At 42.1% G+C, this 25,448-nt stretch overlaps 1 protein-coding gene across 1 annotated transcript in view; it reads right to left on the reverse strand.

The window, feature by feature from the left end:
• The window catches only part of TTC7A (tetratricopeptide repeat domain 7A), a 179,482-nt gene extending 154,034 nt beyond the window's left edge, over window positions 1-25,448 (reverse strand). The window contains exons 1-4 of the mRNA XM_009320910.1: window positions 25,299-25,448; window positions 23,470-23,638; window positions 5,006-5,136; window positions 3,185-3,306 (exon numbers count right to left, since the gene is read on the reverse strand). Of these exons, the coding sequence (XP_009319185.1) occupies window positions 3,185-3,306; window positions 5,006-5,136; window positions 23,470-23,638; window positions 25,299-25,448 (572 nt within the window). The remainder of the gene's footprint in view (window positions 1-3,184; window positions 3,307-5,005; window positions 5,137-23,469; window positions 23,639-25,298) is intronic.

Here is a 25,448-nt window from a genome sequence, read left to right on the forward strand (position 1 = left end):
GGCTTGGGTGGTGAGGCTCAAGCACTTGCCGGTGAAGATTGAGGCAAAAAAGTCATTGAGTACCTCCACCTTCTCCATGTCCCGGGTAACCAGGTCTCCTATTTCGTTCCGGAGAGGGCCCACGTTTTCCCTCATCTTCCTTTTATCCCCAACGTACCTATGGAATCTTTTCTTGTTGCCCTTGATGTCCCTGGCCAGATTCAATTCTCTCAGGGCTTTAGCTTTCCTAACCTGATCCCTGGCTGCTCGGACAATGTCTCTGTATTCCTCCCAGGCTACCTGTCCTTGCTTCCACCCTCTGTAGGCTTCCTTTTTGTGTTGGAGTTTGTCCAGGAGCTCCTTGTTCGTCCATGCAGGCCTCCTGGCGTTTCTGCCTGACTTCCTCTTTGTTGGGATGCATCGCTCCTGAGCTTGAAGGAGGTGATCCTTGAATATTACCCAGCTTTCTTGGGCCCCTCTTCCCTCCAGTGCACTCTACCAACATTGCTCACTGGAAGAATAAAAGAAAGTTTTCTTGGGATGCAGCAGGGCAAACAACTGCAGGAAACATGTCTTCAGAAACACAGTATTTTTAAGTTAACGTCTTGTTAAAAGCATCTGGGACTTCCACAGCTGCAAGACTTGCTGGTCCTTACAGCTGGTGGCTCAACATCTGAAACGGAAACTGGACCTTTGTTTTGTACTGGTGCCTTCTTTCCACTGCACGCTGCAAGAGGAAAGGGCATCCCTGACCATGCTCTGAGAGAAACATGCCTGTTCCTGCCAGCAGGACACCACCACTCATGTCTCGCCAGGCAGAAAAGCTGAGGGATAAGAAGAAAGCACTCGCTATTTCTTTTGTACACATGTGCTGCTGGGAAAGGACATCCTGATAGGACCTACCCCCCTGCCAGCTTGAGCATTCATCATCCAAGGCTTATTTCCTACCTGAACACGCCGGAAGCAATAAGGAGAACAAAAACGTGTCTTTGAGCTGTTCAGTATCAGGTGGAGAAATTTATTATACACATGAAGCACCCTAAAAAGCTTCTTCCCACTTCCCTCCTCTTTCTTTAATATATCCCAATGCCGCTTATGCCCTCTCGTGGCAGAAACCACACATTAATACCAGCTGGGACAGCAGAGACAAGCTGTGGAGTCCCACTGGGCTCCTTTCCCCCCCACTGGACCTTTCATTTCCCTGGCTGTTTTTTCTCACTTGCACTGGAGGAGGTGAGGAGCGCGTGGGGCTCCGCTCCCGTCCCAGCCACGGGAGCTCCATTGCACCGACTGGGATGCTCTTTCATCAGGAGACAGCTATAGAGAACATTTTGCTGCTATTGCAGCAATTCAGCTTATAATCAAAGCACTGCTTAATTCACACATGTATTTTGATTCCAAATTGTTTTCCTGTAGGGTTTTTTTGTGGGTTGTGGGTTTTTTGTTTGGTTTTTTTGAGTGGTTGGTTTCTTTTTTAGTCTGTCATTAAAATAATGTGGGAAGGGAGTAAGCAGGGCCCACAGTAATAGCTAAAACAACCCACTGGATATAATTGAACTGAGGAAGACTGAATTTAAAACATTGCTGAATAAAATGAACATGAGTGAGTTTGATATTCAAAAGGTACCTAGAGGACATCAGTGCCATATGTTCTGAATGAGATTTTATTTTATTACATAGTTAATGAGCTTACTGGCAAGACCTGAGCTTTTTGTTCACCATGAGAATGGCAAAAGGCTAGGAAAGCACACACTGGTCAACCACTAACTCACCTGGGAAAACCACATGCCTGTCCCCTACTGCCAAGGTGATACTGAGACTATACCTTATACTTACAAGTCCATGCTTTCTTTACACATAAACTTTTACTCACCTGACTAAAGGGGTCATTTCACAACATTTGGGCTTTGTGTATTTGTAAGCCTTTGGGTTAAACAAGGCTTACCCGAAGGCACCTCTCATGGGTATGCTTACGAGTACAGCTTCACTGTACATGCAAGCTTTTAATGAAAGAATGGGGAACACAGAGGCTATTCACAGTTACATTTAAAGTCATTCTTGGGGGATAAAAAACTAGCAAAAAAGCCCTAAACAAGAAGCAATGCTTCCTCCAACAGTCAAAAAATGGTATCAAATTTCTACAGAAGAATTTAAACTTAATTTTGCTGGGATTTTTTTTTCTAGTTTTCTTCCTTTCTATCTCCCCTCTTTTTTCACTTTCGTCTCCATTTTACTTAGCAGGAAAAGGAGGAGTGAAGAAAATGAGAGAAAATATCTTTGACTGGCCGTGAAGGTAAAAAGAACAGCCAAAATGAAATACTTTCGAAGATGGTTTGCTTAAAAAAGTTTACAAAACTTTGACCAGTATTACACAGAGCAGTAAGAAATTCAGTATCCAATTCCTTGAGAACAAATGGGATGATATGGTGCAAGAACAGGACTAGGGAAGGATGGATTCTTACAAGTACTGTTTACACATGGTGAAGAGACACTCTCCCTACATGGCAATCTCTCCATCAGCTGAACGGAGTTGATTATGTTTTGAAGACACAGCCTGTTTTAGGGAACAGTGTGCCCTCACCGATGGCCTTTAGAAGTGGGCATTTACAATGTCTTTTTTTATTGTTCTTGAGGTGGTTTTCCTCAGGTGAAATTCACTGTAGGCTTCCAGATACCAACTCCTCTCGCCCTTCCAAGGTTCACTGGGAGCTGTATTTCAGAGGCATAATAAACACCCTGGAGCAGCACTGTTCCCACATGCATTCTCCCGCACAGATTTGGGGTATTGATCAGGACATTTAAGACCTTAAATAAACAAACAAATAAATGAAAGAAACTACCCTTAAGACTTCACTGAGCTCTAAACCAGGCCCCCTGTGGCTGAACATTTTAAAAGCACACAGCAGTGTAAATTCCACTCTCTCTTTACCGTCAAACTCTCCTTGTCTCCACAGGGAACAGAGCTGAGTCAAGACAACAAAATTGTTCTGCTCCACCCTACTTGTGGGTCTGGAAAAACGAGGCTTAGGACTCTTAAGAGAGACACAGAGAGACAAATAGGAGGGAGGGAAGGACACCGAGGGGACTTGAGATGAGTCAGCAGCAAGAGAGTCACAACAGAACACATACAAAGAAATAAGCCTTCATCTTTCTGAGACAAAACGTGCAACATTATCTATTTTTATTAACATCTGCATCCACCTACCCCTTCTTTAAATGAGTCACGTAGGCACTCTGTAGAGCTGCTTCCAGGAAGTAGGAAAGTTCAAACTCAGAGTAAGTCATGTTGCTGCCCTTGATACTCCTTGAATGTGTGTTGTTTAAGGTCTGTGAGGGGAGGAAGGAAATACCTGGGATTACAGACAACTATTTGAACTAGCCAGTTCCTCATGAGCCAGAGACATCCCCAACAATAACGTGTTAGCTTCTGCTATCAGATTCCTCCTCAGACTACTTGAAAAGTTACCTTCATTAGCTATTCAAAAACCTTTCAAAGTCAACTTTAAAATAAACTATACAGTGACTTCCATGAAATATTCTGCATGCAATATGAGTTTTGAAACACCATCCCTTATTACTTTGCAACCTTTAATAAACTAAGTAGAAGGCTATACATTAATACCAAGGGCTTCTGGAGTACCACTCCAACCACACAGATCCAGCATCTTGCACAGAAATATTAATGCAGTGTTTGAGTAGATACGGCTAGCTTAATGTAACAAATATTTGTTACGAGTTACTAAGCCATCAGGAGTCCTGATGGAAGAATCTTAGCTTTTCCTCTGTTTCTCCTATCAAACCCTTCTTGCTTTCGCTTCCTTACTGGTAGCAAACAGCTTTCATTGCTGAAAGTTGCCCTGCGTGGACTCTCCAAAGCAGGGTTTTACATCCAGGACTGGAGAAGGCCTATGGACTTTTAGTACATCTATCAGTAACCCTGCATCCTTGTCTCTGTGTCCAGAAGATGAATGAGAATTACAGTTGAAGTTCTTTCCCTTCTTTGAAGACGCAAACTGTCAGTAAAATCATTTACAGTGCCCAGTACTGGCAGAAACTCGTCCTTCCACAAGGAAAGGACAGTACATAATTTTAAATAAAAAAGCCATTCAGCTTTTTCCTACAAAGAAACAGAGCAGACAACTTGTTAGCTCGCTTTCTTAACGAATTCTTATATATGCACTAAGCTCATTTTTTTCTTCTTTTAATGCAATTAAAACCAAAACCTGGAACAGACATACACCTTTGCTGCCGAGAAGAGCAAAAGTATCTGGTCTGAAGGTCAAAGGCCGTTAAGTTACAGAACAGGTGACATGCATTTGCCATCAGTGCTGCTGGTGTCAAGCACAATGCGTGGCAAAGGAAGGGCATGGACGTGCATGGTGTGCCCTGTTAAACTCAGGTAGGCAAAGTTACAGAGACAGAGACCACTAAGCACGTGCCCAGCAAATCAGTGGCATGTATTACAGCTCAGTGGAAGGCTCAGTACTCATCTTACTCAGCATCCTAGCCAACCACTGACTAAGCAGTTACTTGCTACTAATGATCTAGGTTCCTCCAGTTTCACTTGGAGAAGGTGAAGCACTGGCAGTTAAACTGCTATGGCTGACCCGAAAAGGTTACTGTCAGCTCGTTAGGGATATCTCAATATCCACTACTGTGTATCATTTACACGGCAGATATGTAAAGTGTCTCGGGTTCCTTCATGCTGGCATTTGCTACGCAAAGTTTGTCGTCCCTCTTTAGTAACAGCTAAACTTGAGATATAACCTGAGCATATCTGAAGTATTCAGTGCTTCACCACAGGCAAAACTTGTTTCCAGACCTCATTGTCAGAGGAAACTGTGACAGAGACCAGATAAACTGCTGTTTTGCAACTGCTTATACTGAGACACCTCACTCCTTCCAACTTGTTCTCATACTCCTTATTGTCTATGATCACTTGGCACTTCCCCATCATTTTTGCTGTCAAAACCCTGGAAATTCCACCCAGGCCACCGGCTAACACCCTGAGCACATTTCTTCTTACCTTTTCAAGCTCCTGCAAGTACACCTGGGCAATGACACACGCCGTCTCAAAACAAGCCATGACTTCCTCCTCCCTTTCACACATTCGAGCACGTGAGGCGATTGAGTTGGTTGAGCGCTCCAGTGAGAGACCTGCAAAATGGCAACACCTTCTTTAACTGGAGCCCACCAACAGCAGCATGGCCGTGTTATTCCTTCATTTACCAGCTGACAGGAAAGTTTTTCCATAGGTGGGTTCCCCCTTGTTTTAGTGACTTTCAGGAAAAGACCCCCAGGAAAATATAAGTCCTACACATGCAAGGCATTTTTGTCATGCTGCTGTAACACACAGTGCCACTGCACACTTCTACAGTGCCTTTCAAACACTTCATGAAGAAAGGACATATGATCCCTGTGGTAGGGATGAGCAAACAGAGAAATTAAGGCCTATATTTCCAAAGACGGCTATAAATTTTGGGTGCTTCAACGCAAGTGCTGTTTCAGAAACACCCTGGCACTGGATTTGAGAATTTCTAAGCATCCACTATTCCAAGTGAAGCTTCCAATAAGCAGCAGTTTTGAGGGGAAAAAAAAAAAAACTGGAAAATTATACCAAAACAAAGCTGGAAAATCTGAGGCCTCTCTTGAAAAATCTGAGCACATGCAAATTGCACATGGACACACAGCAAGCTCTTGGCAAGGCACAAGGAACTCTTAACCACAAGATCACCCTCTTTTCCAAAGAAAGGAAAAAACCTTGGGTTTTGTACTACTAAAACTCTTTCTTGTATCATCATCCAACCCCACTTACAAACAAAGAGCATGTTAATTGAAGACCCACAGCTATTGTCCCTACATGAAAATCTTTTATTATCAGATCCTTGTCTGGCATCACACTATGACATCCTTTATACCTCTAAATCTATTTGGAAAGGCTACACATCCACATATCAATTTTACTCTTATCAGTGTAGGTTCTTATGCCCTGTTGGATCTCTACAATACACCACTGCTTGGAAACTCAGATCTTCTACATCAAACACAACTGCACTGATGTCCAGTAGCCCAACACAGGTTGTAAAAAGTTCAGCACGTTTCCCAATAAATTTTATGTAACAATATTCCCTAATACCAATGAAAAATGTGTAAGATGTAACAAAATCCTAGTGTTCCTGACACAGATCCACAGAGGTGATGAAAGAAGAAAGAGTTCAGCTGTCTGGACAGCCTCTCCAAGGAAGCGATTTAAACTGCTGCAGCATATGGCAAAGGATTCTGCTCCACATGAGGAGCCACTGCACATACCAGGAGCCTCGCTTTCTTGGGCCCCTGCAATCCGGGAGGCACAGCACCTCAGCGCAGCTCATTTCAGGAGTCTGACAACAAGCCACTGTGAGGTGGCAACAGGGAGCCAGGTTTTCCCATTATGAATGACGCAGTACGAGCGCTCATGCTGGAGGAGCCTGAGGTTCCTAGGCAGTCTTAGCTTTGTTTACTTCTCATGTTCAATGTTTCTGTTTTGTCCCCTTGGTTACTCTGCTAGGAGTTTCCCTATCTCGTGTCTTACATTTGAGCCAGACACAATCAGTTCAGTGGGTTGAGAAGATGCCCCACTGGTGCAAGCTTGGGAGGTGGCTCCCCACTCCTTCTGCCAAGTCAGAAGTGCACGGCACATTCCCTCAAGGACCTCTATCTTGGATGAACATACGTTAGTACCTTTCACCTTTGAAACTCTTGACCAGAGTAGAGCAGAGGTAGTGGATTTACTTCAGACTGTGTGGGGGACAGGGACGATGATCATTTTGCTGCTTTTAACTAATGCCCATTCTGTGTTCTCTCCTTTCTACTGACATACACCTTGTACAACATCCAACATACGACAGATTTTTGTCTTCTAGTCCATCTACAAAGTCTCTGGCTTTATATCATGGCTTGTTTTCCTATTATTTCAAAGCTTCTATTTCCTAACCCTGTTGCTATGTAATGAAGGGGAAAAGAGGATGTTAACTCTCTATACAGATAAAGAAACCATCCAGTGCTGAAGCTAGAACAATCAGCCTGCAAATATTCTTCTTAGATCTGCCTCAGTTTTATCTACCTCTGAATTTCTAGTCATTCCCCTTAATTGAAAAAAAAAATTTTAAGTGTTGCATTTCAGAGTCACCATCCCCCTAAGTGCAAAGTGGGGGTGGTTATCGTGGGAGATGTCACACAGAGCGAACAGGCTGACAAAGAGCCATTTACATACGTGCTACAGCCCACCGCAAGGAGCTACTATCTCTAAGCTCTGACATGGGGGAGGAAAGCAAGCAGCCTTTGTCAGCACTGAGTACTGACAACAAACATGCCCATCCACGCGGTCAGAAAAACAGAGCTGGGGCTGATCAGAGACAGCAGAACAAACGTCTCCAAAAAGGTTTCTTGCCACAGTAAGTACAGAGCAATATACAGTGTATTAAAACAGATATTATGCTACATTGCACAGTTTTCTACTTGTAATGGGCAAGAAGGAAAAATGACCCACATGACACAACATTAGTCATGGTTCTTTCTGCTAATACCATACACACTGACCTGATGTCATCAGAGTACAAAATCTTCTTCAAAATCCAAACAGGGCTATTCTTCCCCACCACAGAAATGCAACGAAAAGAAAAATTAGAGCAAGCAGACTGCAAATCCAGTAGACAAAGTGAAGAACCGAAGAATAACAACAGAAGTTCCCTACTCTTACAGCCACCAATTCAGTTCTCACAGTGCAAAGCCCCAACAATTACAGATTTGCTCAAGGTGCAGTTGGACAAGACTGCTTACAAGCCCTCCAGTCCGGAGAGCACAAATTCCACTAACTCTTCTCCATCCCCCAGTTATCAGCACAGGAAAAACTGCAGCACAATATACATTTTAAATTCAACTCAGTTCCCAAAAAGTGTCAGAAAGCCACAAAAGTGCATGCTACTTCCACATTGGATTTAGCAAGAAAAGCGTAGCTCTTGCTAAGACAGAATTAGCTTCTGAGTAAAGCATAAAGCCATATGCTTTCTTGGTAGCTGGTTAAGGTACAGGGACTTGGGTATTTTTCACAACCAGTTATGGTAAGATAATACCAACTTATAACTTACCTATGCTAAGATTTTTCTCATATGAATCGGGTGCCCAAATTTAAATATATACATACATATATATCATAAGAACTTTTTATATAGTGAAGATACAGATTTTGAATAGAGTATGGCCCAAGCTCAAGATTTAAAGAGAGACGTGTTTCCAGATTATCCTTTTTAAAAGAACAAACTCTTTCTACCCACTTCAGAGGCAGTAGCTTTCTATGTATAGAAACGCTGCTTTTCTTTCCTGCATAAAGATAAGGCTTCCATTCACCTCCTCTAGCTCTCCCAACGATTCATCTCTGGCTCTTGATCTCTCTATAACCTTTGCCCCCTTCTTCTCCCCTTCTAAAGCTAATCTGCATTTATGTCAGAAAAAAACCAAACCCATAAGGTTCAGTTTGTCACTGAACTAATTTCTTCCTAGAGCTGAAATGCACTGCTCTCATTTATGGAAACCTGAAAGGGGAGATTTTATGAAGGCTTATTTCCACTTTCATCTCACTCAGTCTTTGCCAAGGGAAGACAACATATCCTGTAGCTCCAATGCTCTGAGGTGATGTTACTACCAGAACTGGAACATACATGTGCACATGGACATGCGGTATCAGATTCTCAGCAACATAAACAAGATGAAAATTCATACTGCAAGGGATCCCAGGAGGTACACAGTCCAACTTTCTGCTAAAAGCAGGGCCAGCTCAGGGTGTTACCCAGACTGGTCTTGAAAGCCTCAGCACATAGATGGAGACTGCACAACCACTAGGGAGAAGAGGAGGCTAAGGTGGCTTTCTTCTTTTCCTCCAGTTCGTAAACTCGTTCACCAAATAGCAGCATTCCTTCTTCCAAGTAGGAGAAATATACCAATCCACTCATAGGTTCTTTTCATTTTCCTTTTTACACAGACTTCCGGCCTCCTGTATTTGGATGAATTTACACAACTGGGGAATGGTGGGTTCATAGGTCCAAGAATTCAGGGTCAGCAGCAGCACACTACTTTCACCAACAGCGTTAGCTCTTCCAAGTAGGAGAAATATACCAATCCACTCATAGGTTCTTTTCATTTTCCTTTTTACACAGACTTCCGGCCTCCTGTATTTGGATGAATTTACACAACTGGGGAATGGTGGGTTCATAGGTCCAAGAATTCAGGGTCAGCAGCAGCACACTACTTTCACCAACAGCGTTAGCCTGCAGCTGCTAAAACCCCATAGCCCAGGAGCATCAGAGCTACCTGGCAATCTAAGGAAGGACTCAAAGAAACACAGCAGCACACAGAGCGTGAAGCCTACCTCTTGTGTCCTGGTGCTACACTCGTGTTGAACACAGCTAAGGCAACTTGAAGCAAAAGACACCTTAGGGTGGAACTTACAGCCCTGCCAACAGCATCAGCCCCAATCTGCAGAGCAAGGCTACAGCACCTATGCTCCTGTGCCGCGCAGACAGGTCATCCTGGCCAGAAGCCAGCATGCTGCTAAGCTAAGTGCATGCAATAGTTTTACTCTAGCTACAGGGAGATAAGTAATTTGTCTTGAGGTAAGCCAGGTGTGAACGTTTTGCATGGCAACCGCTGCAAGGAAACTGGCTGTGTGCACATTCTCACTCTGTGGCAAACGCCAGGTCATTCCAGGTAGCTGTCCCCAAGGGGAGGGTACACTTCATTTCTAGCATACAGCCTTCAGCCTAGTTCAGAAGTATGGCTCTAGAAAATTAATTAGCATTGAAACAAGACTATTTTTAAGACTAGCTCTTCAAACATATATACATGCACACTGAATACTCAAAAGTCCAGCAGAATACTAAACACTTCTCAAAGACAAAATGCAAAAGCACAACCAAACCATTTTAGAGATGGTATTATGACCAGCCTGCCCTGTGGCTAAGGTTTGAAGTTAAGATCACAGCTCCCAAGCAACCTATTACATTACAATGTCTTGGGAAAGCAAAACAGCACTCTTGGTAGCTGGTTAAGGTACAGGGACTTGGGTATTTTTCACAACCAGTTATGGTAAGATAATACCAACTTATAACTTACCTATGCTAAGATTTTTCTCATATGAATCGGGTGCCCAAATTTAAATATATACATACATATATATCATAAGAACGTTTTATATAGTGAAGATACAGATTTCGAATAGAGTATGGCCCAAGCTCAAGATTTAAAGAGAGACATGTTTCCAGATTACCCTTTTTAAAAGAACAAACTCTTTCTACCCACTTCAGAGGCAGTAGCTTTCTATGTATAGAAACGCTGCTTTTCTTTCCTGCATAAAGATAAGGCTTCCATTCACCTCCTCTAGCTCTCCCAACGATTCATCTCTGGCTCTTGATCTCTCTATAACCTTTGCCCCCTTCTTCTCCCCTTCTAAAGCTAATCTGCATTTATGTCAGAAAAAAACCAAACCCATAAGGTTCAGTTTGTCACTGAACTAATTTCTTCCTAGAGCTGAAATGCACTGCTCTCATTTATGGAAACCTGAAAGGGGAGATTTTATGAAGGCTTATTTCCACTTTCATCTCACTCAGTCTTTGCCAAGGGAAGACAACATATCATGTAGCTCCAATGCTCTGAGGTGATGTTACTACCAGAACTGGAACATACATGTGCACATGGACATGCGGTATCAGATTCTCAGCAACATAAACAAGATGAAAATTCATACTGCAAGGGATCCCAGGAGGTCCACAGTCCAACTTTCTGCTAAAAGCAGGGCCAGCTCAGGGTGTTACCCAGACTGGTCTTGAAAGCCTCAGCACATAGATGGAGACTGCACAACCACTAGGGAGAAGAGGAGGCTAAGGTGGCTTTCTTCTTTTCCTCCAGTTCGTAAACTCGTTCACCAAATAGCAGCATTCCTTCTTCCAAGTAGGAGAAATATACCAATCCACCCATAGGTTCTTTTCATTTTCCTTTTTACACAGACTTCCAGCCTCCTGTTTTTGGATGAATTTACACAACTGGGGAATGGTGGGTTCATAGGTCCAAGAATTCAGGGTCAGCAGCAGCACACCACTTTCACCAACAGCGTTAGCCTGCAGCTGCTAAAACCCCATAGCCCAGGAGCATCAGAGCTACCTGGCAATCTAAGGAAGGACTCAAAGAAACACAGCAGCACACAGAGCGTGAAGCCTACCTCTTGTGTCCTGGTGCTACACTCGTGTTGAACACAGCTAAGGCAACTTGAAGCAAAAGACACCTTAGGGTGGAACTTACAGCCCTGCCAACAGCATCAGCCCCAATCTGCAGAGCAAGGCTACAGCACCTATGCTCCTGTGCCGCGCAGACAGGTCATCCTGGCCAGAAGCCAGCATGCTGCTAAGCTAAGTGCATGCAATAGTTTTACTCTAGCTACAGGGAGATAAGTAATTTGTCTTGAGGTAAGCCAGGTGTGAACGTTTTGCATGGCAACCGCTGCAAGGAAACTGGCTGTGTGCACATTCTCACTCTGTGGCAAACGCCAGGTCATTCCAGGTAGCTGTCCCCGAGGGGAGGGTACACTTCATTTCTAGCATACAGCCTTCAGCCTAGTTCAGAAGTATGGCTCTAGAAAATTAATTAGCATTGAAACAAGACTATTTTTAAGACTAGCTCTTCAAACACATACACATGCACACTGAATACTCAAAGTTCAGCAGAATACTAAACACTTCTCAAAGACAAAATGCAAAAGCACAACCAAACCATTTTAGAGATGGTATTATGACCAGCCTGCCCTGTGGCTAAGGTTTGAACTTAAGATCACAGCTCCCAAGCAACCTATGACATTACAATGTCTTGGGAAAGCAAAACAGCCTGGACCTCAACAAGCCAAAGCAGTAGTCGGGATTAGGTTGACATAGGCAAGACCCTGCACTATGCATTATTTCTGCCACAATTCACAGCAGTTTACATAATTCACATCATGGGTCTTGACACTTATCTCCCCAGCAATTGAGCTATGGTTTTTCAACAGGATGTATTTGCAATGCAAATAGAAGAAGAGGGGAAGAAAGGCCTAGAAGCCCTTGGTTTTGAACACATTCATTCATACTGCACCTCATGAAAGGCAGGGAGGAGGAGAGAAGTTTTGTTTTGCAAGAAAGCTGCACAAACTTCTTTCACCATTTCTTCCTATTATACACGATTATTGCTACACAACAGCCCAGTATATTCAGAGCAATCCATTACAATCTTGAGGTATTTTTCATGTAAAAGTCTCAAAGGTAGAAAAGCAGGAAATTCCAGTAACCCTAAATAAATTTTCGGGCTTCATTCCCCACTTAGGGACTTGTGGGGAAGAGGTCTTCAGATAATTTTAAGCAACCTGCGCAAGGCTGCTTAGCTGTATCGAAGCAGAACTCAAGACCCCTACTCCCAGCCTTCCCACTAGATGCAATAAACCAATGCTAACAATGTTACTCCAATTATTTTGAAATGAAGGACTCTATCTGGTTAGACTTGTAATTACAGCGAAAGCTGACTGTTAAAACTAGGACAGCTTTTTGATTGAGTGGCTGTGAAACCAGAAGGTGGCAAGTACTCCCCCGAGATGCAACCTCAGTCACCTACCCCTGATCAATGCCACGTAGGCTCTGCATCATACTGCATATCTTACTGCATGGCAGAAATCAGCACTCTTAATCCAAAGATGCTCATTTTCCTGAGCATATCAAGACCTGCTGCCTATGAGCTGGCTGCTCTTAAGCTTCATGGCAGATCTTTGAACCTTAGCTTTAACCTGTAATACAGTGGTCTCCAAACTTTTTTGATCATACACCCCGGGAGTTAAAAAAAGTTATTGAGCATGCACACCCAACATATGTATATAGTTATGTACACACACTGCTTTACAACGTATTATTATATATTTATGTTTTTATTTTTTCAAAAATACCTGCTAGGTAGCATGCTACTGACAGCCACCTGTCATCACAGAGAAGTTCAGAAAATTCAGAACACTTGACTTTTTGTAAAAGCAAAAAGGCATAACTCATCCTCATGTTTGACAATTTTTTAAAGCACTTTGCCACGAGACAACCAGTGAGCTTTGGTGTGGTACAAAAGATTTTCATGGTCACTCCCCATCTCATTACAAAGTATTGTAAAGATTCTATTTAGAAGTCTTGTGCTTATAAAGTTAACCCCATTAATGACATCCTATAGCACTTTGTGCACTTCTGGGTCCCACTTTGCTGCTAAATAGTTCTCAGTGTATTTCATTATTGGACCAGAATCTAGCAAACTCCTTAAGATGAGACATACTAGAAACATTTGTACTTTCATGCAACTGTACAGCGAACCTCCCACACCACGTAATTTGTTCTAATACTTTTTTCTTCAAGTCTTTGGCAACGTCTTCTACGTGTCTTCCAAAGGAACGCATTTTAGTTTGTTGCCATATTGTCTTCTGCTATTATTTCAGCCATTTTGCCACAGCAGGATAGAACAAGTCTTTCCCCAATGGTATGTGGTTTTTCATCTTTTTCTCTCACATAAGAAATCTCAGAAGAGGCTTCTAAAAAATTTATCATTAAGTTTAATGAAATTTTTTAAAGTACTGAATTGAGTATCACTGGACTTTAAACATTGCTGATTAGATCTGATTAGACCATCATTGCTTTTACCTCGTAATGTGGCTGATGAAGAGCTCATGCTAAGAGTAGTGTCAGCTCTGCCATTTTCTTATTGCTCACTTGTGCTTGTGTTATTAGTATTCGCTGCAATCTGCAGTTTCTTTGAAGGAATCTTTAAGCTACTTGTCTATTTCATGAGGGTTAGTTTAGTTAAAACTAGATAACATAATACATAAATCCACTTAACCAGGCACGCGTGAACTGCAGTACACTGGAAGTAAATGAACAAGCGAGGGTGCCCCTGTGAGCCTCTCCACACTGTGGAACACCCACTCTTCCACAAGACCCTTCATGGGCTGTACATGACATGGGACCCTCTGATATACAGACTGAGTGAGGGCACCACTGTCAATCCAATACATTAATAAAGCTTGATTTTAATGAATTTTTTTAAAAAGAAAAAATAGATATAAATAGAAGTTCCAAAATTTTTCTCCTGCACCCCAATGGATCACCTTGTACACCCCCTGGGGCACGCGCACCCCACTTTGGGGACCACTGCTAGAAGATATTAATTGTCCTGATACAAGAGGCCACCTCCATTCCATGACACATCTGATAGCAGTTACGGAGATACCTCTGCTGGAACGATGCTCTGGGGCACAGCAAACACGGGGAGAACAGCAATCTCTTACAGCCCCACATCTAAAGGTCTTCGTCAACATCATCCACATCCATAAACTTTCACAGCATGCTGCAAGAATTAATTTTTTTTCCCTTGGTCTAAAAACAACAGGCAGAAGCAGAAGAAGAAAAAATGAAAAGTGGATGGGGCACAAGGCAGAGAGACAGTGCTGATGACCAAGTATTGGGATTCATTCATCTTGAGCTCATCTGCATCACTGCCAGGCAGCATCAACAGTGAGAAAGTTCTCTTCCAGCTGCAGTCACAGACACTGAACCGGACTACCCCACCTTCACATGTACTTTGGGAGCAGGAAGCAGAAGAGGGGAGGATAATTCAGATTTTACTACACTGATTTGTATCAAGCACTCAACCCAATTCCACTTAAAATTTTTTAGAACAGACATAGCCTGTGAGGACTAACAGGCTTGTTCCCCTGACACGTAAAAGGTGGTCAAAGACGTCAGGAGCTTACTCCAAGGTAAACCAGCAGACAGAAATACTTCCATAGCCACTGGACACATATCATGCTACACAACACAGCCCCAGCATGGGAACAGCATCATAGCCACCTAAAAGCTACCTCTAGCTTAGGCCACCCGAGAGTACATTCGTATTTGGTTTTTTAGTGAAAATAAGCGTAGCATGTTGTCTCATGTTACCACACAATGGTACACAAAAGCAAACATTGTGCACTCCTTGTTCTCCTTCCTCAGAAAAGCACGTGAAACTATTTTTGTATCTCCTGATGCTGCTGTCCCCACAGCTTTAGAGAACTAAATCATAGTACAGGAGGTGGAGGAGGTTTTGTGTGTGTGTGTGCAGCCAGCACCTGCAATTGTGTCTGGAGAAGGGAGTGGAAGACTAACAAAACTTTACCATCATAGAAACCAAATCACATTAACAAAAGGAACAAGAAACTATTTTCTTTTTCCACTTTCCAAAGTTCAGTTATTTGCATTTAGCGGCCTGCAGCTAACTCTCCTCAGAAGTCTAAAATCACACCCATGCTGCATTTGTGCATAGCAGATTGTGCTAAACAAGCTACTTGTAAAATGCAAACAAAGAAAAAAGTAAACTACCCTATCCAACAGCAGAGAAAAGCTCATGGAGTGCAGCAGCAAAACCTGCTTTCCCGGCTGCCACAGGAAGCCTAAGTGCACCAAGAATGCCAAGGCCTGGCAACTCTTTCACATCCAAGCTGGAAAGCAGCAGCACCGAGGCACACAATTCACCAACATGCAACAGCTTCGAAGTCATCACTGTCACAACATAAGAGCAACTCCAAACTCTTAAATTTCTATTATGAAAGCCCAAATAAGACGTACTAATATTAGGCCCTTTTATCAGCATCCTCAAACTGAGACTTTTGCCTATCAGACAGCTACTGTGATGCCAACATGAATAAACAGCATGCTTCCTGTCTAGCTGGCAGAACTGTGAACACAAGCACTTTGAAGTGTATACCAGGCATAGAACAAAGTCTCTTTCTCTCTGATGTGGATTAACATTTAAAAGATGTAGTTTTTGTCAAGCAGAAGTGAAAACAAGTTCTGCCAAGAAAATGCCTTACCCTCAGTTACTCAGTTTCTAATGTCATATTGCATCATACATCCTTGTGGCTGGGACTCAATTTTCCTAACGGTCAGGCAAGAAAACTAGTTTTGTTATTTAGGCTCTGTTTAAAGCAACCCATCTCCCCACAGATCTCAATGCTCAGAGATATGAATCTCACCCATTTTTAGTCATCAGAGAAGGATTCCAACATAAAGGAATTTGTGTCCTGCCCCTGACAGACCCTTTTTAAAAAAAAAAAAGTGAAAAAGCAAACAAATTTTTTCTTCCATTGCAGTTCTACTTAGTCCCAGCAGCAGCTGAAAATACTGGCGAAAGTAACTTCACTGAGTAGCTGCCAAGTAGAAGAAACAGCAGTTAAGGAATAGGAGACTACTGCAAGCCAGTGTATCATCTCAAAAGCAACATCTAGTTTAACACAGCTGCATACTGCCAAGTGTCAGTCATCCTCATGAAGCCCATTACCACCCAAGAGCAATATATTTGTATGAAAAAAGTGAAAGCAAAGTTTTAGATGATTTTTCCCACAACTTCACCCAAACCCATGCTTTTGTCTTCTTAACTTTGTGCCCGGTATAATTCTGGCTCATCACAATCAACAAACTTTCCTAAAGACTACGAGGAACGCTGGTGCTGTCTTTAGGAAAGTCTTAGCTGCTCCCCTTTACGCTACAAGGAATGCAAGCGCCTCAGCCAGCATTGTTGCTTACAAGGCGGGCAGGTTCCAGACAGTAATGAATTGGAGCCCCAGCAAAGTCAGCACACTTGAAAGTAACAACTCTCCTGGTCTAAACAGGATGACTAGGGTAGAGAAGATTTAGACTCTCAAGTAAAAGCCTACAGTAAGCATATACCATGATGTCAACAGTGCCTAAATGACGTAATAATTGACACTGAAACTAATGGGGAGAGGTAGGGAGAGAATTCAGGCTCTTAGGATTTTCCCTGCCCCTTACAACCTACTGCTCATTTCTGCTAAATGGGTACATCATAGCACGTTGCCCCCATGTCAGTCAGTAGTAGCAATGCAGGCAGCATGAAAACTCAGAAAAAAAAGGCAGCGTTGGTTGTGCTGGAAGGAGGGGAGGTAGAGCTCTTTTACCACTAACAGATCTGGATATTTTCCTTGTAGTCATGTGGCTACTGAACAATAATACAGAAGTGGATCATCCTTATCTTGACGTGTGCAATTACAGCATGCTTTTACTTTCCCCCATTAGTGCCCACAGAGGACATAAAGAAAGTTATTTATTTGAACATGGAAAAAATGCCATCAACCTTCCATTAATCCATTTCCTACACTTGTCTTGTCAACTGAGACAAGGTATCTCCTTACATAGTAAGATCCCCCCCACACTATCTCTTTTTAGGTATTACAGCAAAGTTTTTCTTAGAGAACCTCAAGAACTCTTAAAAATCAGCCTGTGGAAGAGATGCCAAGTACAAGAGTATGCATAACCACAGGGAGGTTTTTTTGGCATCCAAGAGGCAGAATAGTATTCCAAACGCTCGTCTGGAAAAAGAAGAACGCACCTTGCAAAATGTTATGTCCTCCAAAATAAGGAGCAGGTTCAGAAAGTGCATGTATAGCCTGTTAACAGGTTTGTAAAACATGACCTGAATTAAAAATACTTCCTGCAAAAAGAAGTTAGAAGTATAAATTCACTTTCAAAAGAAGATTATGAAATAAATTAGGACCCTGCAAAGCCACATAATGTTTCCAAACTCAGTTTATCTGTTCCTGAAATTGCTCAAACTACTGGCACTCAAAATCATTCCACACAGTTTGTATTCCAGTACACTCAGTAGTTTTGGTATTGCCATCTCATTCCTCAAAAAATAAGTGGACAAAAATCTCATCCCAGAGAAGCTAACTGGAAATTCTGTTTTCAGAAGGACTCTAAAAGTAAGGCTGCTGAAGTTAAGCCTGTAACACACAATAACCCATTAACATTGTTTGAACAGAATATACACTTGCACTATGGGATCAGTAGCATTTAGTAAAAAAATTGAACTGGAGAAGTTACTGGCTTAGGATCTGAAATAAGAGTTTGATGAAGTATGGAAATGAGTCTTTAAAATAGAGGTGCTCTCTTCCAGGGAGGACAAAAAACAAGAAAAAAACCCCAAGTTTCTTTCTCTCTTTCAGTTCTCTCCACTAATTTAGTTCAATGATTAGCTTTTCAAAGCTGATGAACCAAAGCTTTGACTAAATAAAACCAAACAGGAAAGCTTGTTTTTCCCATTTTAATCTACAAATTAAAAAAAAATGCACACATAACAAGAAATCTACCAGTTTTAACACTCAGAAACAGAGTTAAAACATTGTCTGTAGCAAGTGAAATTAATTTAACTGAGATGATTTTCTTAATCAAATTCTTTAAAGAAAGGAGGAAAAAGCAGACTTATCAGAACTTAGTTTCGCAATAAAGCTATCTTTAATTGTATATTTTATTCTAATTTCCAAACAAATGCAGCTGAATACTAATCTCACCTAGGAAATTAATCATCCTGTAGAAAACCATATTAGAAAATGAATGACACACAAGCAAATGTCAAAATTAAAGATTCCAATGAAGTGTATGAACAAGTGGGTGATATATCCTCTGATTAGCTAGAATGAACAATTTTAATACCAGACTTATGTTTACTGAATGCAAACCTACATGTTTTTAAATAGTTCTGCAAACCAACAAAATAAGAAATTAAGTGGCACAAGAACAAAGGAAGTTTAAAATAGATTATTCAAATCTTGAGGCTTCAGTTGGTCAATTTAAAATCACGATTAAAACCAAGTGGGTAATTTTCAAACCAGCCGAGTAAGAGGTCGGTTTATTATCTCTGTGCGATATCACCATTTTCCTTTCAGGACACCACCATAACCTCCAAACAAACCACCTCCAGTATTACAAACCCAAGACAAAGATTTCACATGGGGAGAAAGCAGAACAATATACTTCCAAGCAATACTGACCTCATTATCATTGAGGTTTTAAAAGATACAACCATAAGAGAAACAGGAAAACCCGTAAGATCAGCAGTTTGTCCTAAAAATGAACAAACAAAAAACCCTAAAAACCCACAAAGAGCTGGACTAAACCCAGAACCCTGGATGCAGGCTCCAGGCCAGCATTATCAAGCTCAGGCAAAACCCTCACGTGGTGGATTCGGGGTTTTGCTTTCAGCAATAGCATTCACAGCTCTTAGGAGCGCTCTAAAGACCAGTGGCTCAATCCAGCAGAGTTTCTTATGATCTTACGGTTTTCCAGAAGTGTCACACTACACATCTTAAACATCTTTAAGTGACTTAAATGGGTTCAAGAACAAAATGAAGATTGCTCCGAGCCACTGAACTAACGAAGTCTCATTTCCTTGTACGTCTGACTTGTGGTTGGACTTGTTATAACAAAACACAGACTATGATCAAGGCTTCTTACAGACACAGTATCGCCTTGTTCTCTTCCATGTGGATTTTTCTAAGGTCTAGAAAGGCTGAGGTCACGCTGCAGCCTTTTGGTAAAATGGCTCTCTTTCCTAAAGTTTTTAAAAAAACCTTTTAGAAACAAATTTACAAGGGATTCATCTCACCCATCTTTAGACACCCACGAACAAGTTAGTCCACAGCCTCCTCTCACAGTCGCCAAAGAGGAGGCTGTATTGTACAATACCATGCACTTCATCCACGTCAGATGCCATTTGAAGAGGTGATGAATCACCCCAGAACTGCCAACTTCTGACTGTACAGAGCTCAGACTGGAGCTGCACAAATTAAACCCACCCCAAGCTGAAAACAACCAATAACACCACAAAAATTACTGCAGGATGGACTGGGAGAAAAGGAGAAAAAGAGGCAGTGAGACTGTTAAAGCTTGAACTCACTAGAAAACCAGCTAGATACTATTTGCAATCCTATGTCATCGCTGCACAGATTTAGATAGCTACCTATCTCCAGGCTACCCCCCTCCAGGTGGAGGAAGTCCAGCGCCCGGCCTGACAGCTGGTCTGACGGACACACGGGGCTGACTCGCCTTGCAGCAGCTCTGATGCCACACGTCCTGACCACAAGCCAAAGACCCTCTCAGTCATTACAAAGACAGGACCCACACACCACATCAGCCCTGCCTGAGCCTTCATCACTCAGGATGGCAACAGTCTCCTTCAGTTAACACAGCTCTCGGCATGCTCTCACACAGTGCAGCAAGAAAGGATGTGCAACAAACATTGTAATAACATCGGACTCTTTCTACAAACTGAAATTTAGGTATGCTGAAGTCCTGGCTAGAGCTACACTTTGCTTTGCAAAGGTTTAGGTTGTGACCTACCCTACTACCAAGAGGATTTATCCACTGGAAGCAGACAGATCTCTGCAGGGTTTCTGCAGCAAGCACAGCCAGAGGGAAACCAATGGGCTCTGGCAGTTACACATGTTGTCCTGAAGTCTTTTTTGCTTGCTTGTTTCAAATGGACAGTGCCAGGTAACAAAGCCACAACACATCCCAAGAGAACTAGAAGCAAAATGACAGCAAGTTTGCTTACTTAATACTGTTTTATGCAACAGACAGAACTGCTTGCATCAAAGATTACCTGCAGTACTGTGAACTAAGCAGAGGTTTTAAGGAGGAATTAACTTCACGAGGATGAGGAGGAAGGAGACAAGTACAGACCAATCACCCATTAACTAACCATAGAGGTTAAAATTAGTCATTGTGAAAAAACAAACTGTTGCCAGAGCTCCACTCACAGTGCCCACAGAACTTCTCCTCTCCTCACAACGTGAGGATTTAGAAACACGACAAGCAGAAGCAGTCAGCTGAGAAACTGGAAGAGTCTTGCCCTCTCTGCCATTTCTCTTGTGACTTGTCAACTGCTCAAGCCCCCGTGTTTATAAAGAACTTCAACATCTACTGCTTGATACTCACCTTGGGTGGAAGTCTACGAGCAAGGCAAGCAAGAAACTTTTTCCCTGTTCAACTTCTGCAGTCCCGTCACATAGGTGCAAATCCATATTGCTTCTTACCATAATATGAACCTACTACATGCTATGGACCTTCAGAGGAAGACCCCCGAGATTTAGCTCAATGTCCAACCTTCAGTGTTGTGGAGCTCAAAAGGTGCTCTAAAAAAAGCAAACTCAGTTTTGCTGGTTCACATTTCATTTCTACCACTGACTTCATCTATGCAGCTCATCCCAGTGTATCCCGTATCTTTCTCATTATATTTTTGTTTGTTTCAAACAGTAAAAGCGTAAGTGTGAGTGCCTTTGATTTGACTTTTCTTTCCTCCATGACCTTTCCAGTATAACCCTGAGTGCTTGAGAACCTACACTGCCATTCTGCATATAGGCACAACTCAGGAGTACTAGCTACACAAAACCAAGGTGGTTTCAGGTTTATACTAAGAAGTGATACAAAGTTCTGGTGTTTAACTAATGCTGGATGAACAGGGATATCTATTAAACCAACTGCTTTCTCCCATTACTGAAAATCTGAATAAGAAATTAAGCAGGGAACCTAAGTTCTGTCCTGAAATAAAGACAGGACTGTGGCTTTTCTGGATTGTTGCCTAAATGATTCCTGCAAAAATTTTACTACCATCGATGTTCAAGAGTGTCTTTAAAGAAGGTTTCAGCTTGCATAAGCTAACAGTAGTTCAACCAAAGGCAATAATATGGTAGGGATCAACAGAATTTCTGCAGAGATACCAAATGAAAAAGGGGAATAAGAAAAATCTTTAGCATAAAGTATAAATGAATTTTAAATAATTCAACTCTGTGCTGTTACTTGCCCTGCAGAGGTAGCCTGGACAGACATGTTTTGAAATGAAAATTTAAATCCACACTGCTATTGCCATAGTTACCTGTACAAATTTCTAACATTTAAGGGCTTATTTGTCTAAGACTGGAAGGTCGAGCACATGGCATGGGGGAACAGTGATCCTAGCAGTGAGTGCCCTCTCCAAACTCAGCTGGACAATCCACTCTGCTGGATTTTTCTCCGTCAGAAACTTTGGTAGAATACTGAGTGACTTACTATACCCTTGATATCTTGGCTAATCTGAAAATAATCATCACTGAGGATAAAAAACTGTGGAACTACTGTTGCATAGTAGTTCTAGCACAGAGGTTGTGTTGCACTAGCACAGAGTAGTTGCACAGTAGTTCTAGCACAGGGGTTGTCCCCTCTGGCAGGGGCTCCTTACCTTTTACACACAAACACAGGGGCAACACAGTATTTACATTGTGCGCTAAATCACATGGGGAAAAAAAAAATTACAGCCTGATCCTCTGAGGCAAACACCTCCACCCCCAATATCTTCATATGCAAGTGAGGTAGTCGATACCACAGGAGAGGCCTTACAGGAACAGTGTTATTCCATCAGTGTTCATGCAAACCTTATCATTACATTCACACCTCACCAAGGGCCTTATCCAGTTCCCAGTGAGGACAGTGCACATCCTTCTGACTCTGGAGTGCACCAATAGTTGCTCTCAAATACACTGCTATGAACGCACTGGCAATTACTCACTCCTCTGTGCCATGCAAGTGTTAGTGCGAGTTACAAGTAAATTAGTCCTGCTCCACAAAAGCTCATTAATTAAGCAGATTCAACCACTGCCACAGAAAACAAAATCAAAGCAAGCAAAGCAGCACAAACAGGTTTTCAAAAAAGCAGAATGACCATATGAGATCATGAAACACCCAAATTATTATCAGTAATACTAACAGCCCAGTCAAACAGTATTTTGGGTTGATTTGGTTTCACTCTTTACATACCAGTTGAAGGTATCTGATCATCAGAGTTCTCATTCACCTAATTAGCTGGTGGACATGCTGAAAAGAGTAGAAAGCAGTAGATAGGTAGCAGTACTTGAGCAACATTTATAAAGGAACTGAAAGCAAATGAAGGAGAAGATTACTGATCTTTTTTCCCCGCCAAGTCAAAAACTGACTAGGGTCTTCCTTTCCCCCACTCAAAAAAGGAGATGCAATTTCACTACCCATAGAGGCAGTTTTTATTAGGATCTCTCGAACAGTGCAATGTCTGTAGAATTACGAGGGGGAGGAGAGATTCCTGTTTGTACATAAGGTCTGATACTGTGTGACATGCATTGCAAAAACATACTGCCTGCTTTGAAAGCACATGTTCTATTAGTCCAGAGTTTAAAACTTGGAAACATTGTCCTTGCTTAATTCACAGAAATAATTAAAATTTACAAGTAGATGAACTCTTTCTAAGAGAAAGCATAGGCCCCAATTCAGCTGAGTGCTTGATTTAGGTTTTCCCCAAAATGGATACACAAGCTCAAGTGTGTTGCTGACTTAGAGCCAACAGTTACCACAAGATTTCCAATTTCAAGTTTTTCTTTACAAGCCAGCCAAGTTTAAAAACCATGGACTAAGACTCCATAATGCCTTTAAGTTTAAACTACACAGACCATACCCAGTAGGATTTTCTAAGCGTACAACATTACCCTAACTCTGCTCCAATCAAAACACTTGGAGAAATACCTTCAACTTCAACCTAAACACAGCACACTTCAAATATGCATACATGGTCCTTTACCTTTAATAACGAAGGCTTCAGTTACCAAACGCAGCATGTACAGAGGTTCATCTTTTGTTGAAAGGTCATCAATTCCTGCTTTTGCATACATGCTGATGGCATCTCTGTAGGATCCCTCCACATAATGAAGCTTTCCTAGGATCAGCATAGCTTCTGTCATATACTTAGGCTGAAACAGAGCGGGGACAGGAGAAGAGTGTTTACATGGTAAAATACCAGACAGCAAGAATGAGGTACTTCAGAACAGATTAAGCAGATTTAAAATGCTTTCCTCTCAACATTGCTAGCTCTGCAGGCCAGAGTAGGAAGGATTTGAGTACCCAGAGATCCTACGGCTATGCTCATGAGAGCAGCAGGCAACAAAGGTCAGGCAACTACTTTGGAGCTCAGTTTGGAAATACACAGCTTACAAGCCACCTCTTTGGTTTCAGCTGACCTACTCGATTCACCAGCCACAGATAGCAGATAAAAGCCTGCCATTGTCAGAACTACCTACATACACACCAAGTAAGTCCCCTGCTTTTAAACTAGGCAGAAAGCATCACTTTTTAGTCAAGTGCTCCTCTCTCCTCTGTACATTTAATTAAAGAGCAAGAAAGCTCCCAAGTTTTCTTAAGTTCTCCAAGAATTTTCAGGCAAAAGTAGAAAAACAGAAGGCATGCCTGCTATTTCTAAGATTTGTTTGGTTTCTTAAGGATTGAAAACATGCATACAAATCTGTGTTAAAAAAAAAAAATAAAAATCAGTAAAATCCGTTCAGACCCTTTTTATGCTTTGAAAAGCATGAAAAGGTTCCTAGCCATCATACTTCTTTTTTTGATACATGCAGTCAACGCAGGGTCAATGCTGCATGAGTAGCCAAGTCACCACTAACAAAAAAATAGCAACAGCAATTCATGCAGCCAAACTTAACACCAAGAACTGGAAGAATTCAGCGGTTCTGGCTGTTACTGGTGCTAAACTATAAAGAGAGGGTTGGATGGACTCCTCTTCCTTCCCCCCTCTTTTTTACTTTTTAAATACACTGACTTTCAAGAAGTTAAGAACAAGGAACTGCAGAAGAGCCACTGCACATGTGCTCCCTGGAAAATAACATGATAGAAGTGTAACATACACTTCCAAGCTAACTAGCCTGTAAGTTTCAGGACCAAAAGTAATACAAGTCTGGAACAGAGTGTTGTAATTCATTGTCTTTTTAAAGCCAGTTATGCAACTGTGTGTCCAAGGACACCAACACAGCAGCAGCCATTGAGGCAGAGCCTTAAAACACTCCTAAAACTCTGCAGCTGAGCTGGCAGGCAGCTACCAACCATGCACCCAGACCACAAAATAAAATAAAAGCATAACTTCTCTGGCAGAGACTGAAAGCAATGCAAGGCTGTAATCCTGGACTCGCACCACAACCTTAAGCGGCTGACAGCGCTTGCGGCACATTTTACCTCTGACCTGGAGCTGACCAGGTGTACACAATCCCCTCAGACCAGGAGCAGCAGTAGGTCACTCAGCTGTGCTAGCCTGACAGCACCATTATGCGGCCATGCCCCACCACCCCAGAGAATTCCTAAATATTTATCCTGCTTCTTTCTAATAAAAAAAATAAACAGGATATGTACTTGTAGCACATAATTTGTTTGCATATGAAAAAGCAAGTCTCCCAACAGAAGACACTGCAAAGGAGTATTGAATTACCAGTCCATTAGTAATACCTGTAAATACAGCACTGTACATACAGGGACATGAACAGGCAATGCCAACACCTTGTATCAGACTAATAATCATATGAAAGAAGCATCCGGTTAGCAAGAATTACGACAACAGAGCCCACTTACTCGTAGTTTTCCTCTGCTTAAGATATTGGTCAGATACTGTTTAGCTTCACTCAGTTTTGGCTCATTCTTCTCTGTCAGTGGAATGGAGTCCTTCAGTTTGGCAAAGTTTTCCTTCAGACATTCTTCCAGAAGAGCCTCTGCAAGCAGCAT

The sequence above is a fragment of the Pygoscelis adeliae genome, unplaced genomic scaffold, assembly GCF_000699105.1.
Source record: "Pygoscelis adeliae isolate BGI_AS28 unplaced genomic scaffold, ASM69910v1 Scaffold233, whole genome shotgun sequence".
Lineage (NCBI taxonomy): Eukaryota > Metazoa > Chordata > Aves > Sphenisciformes > Spheniscidae > Pygoscelis > Pygoscelis adeliae.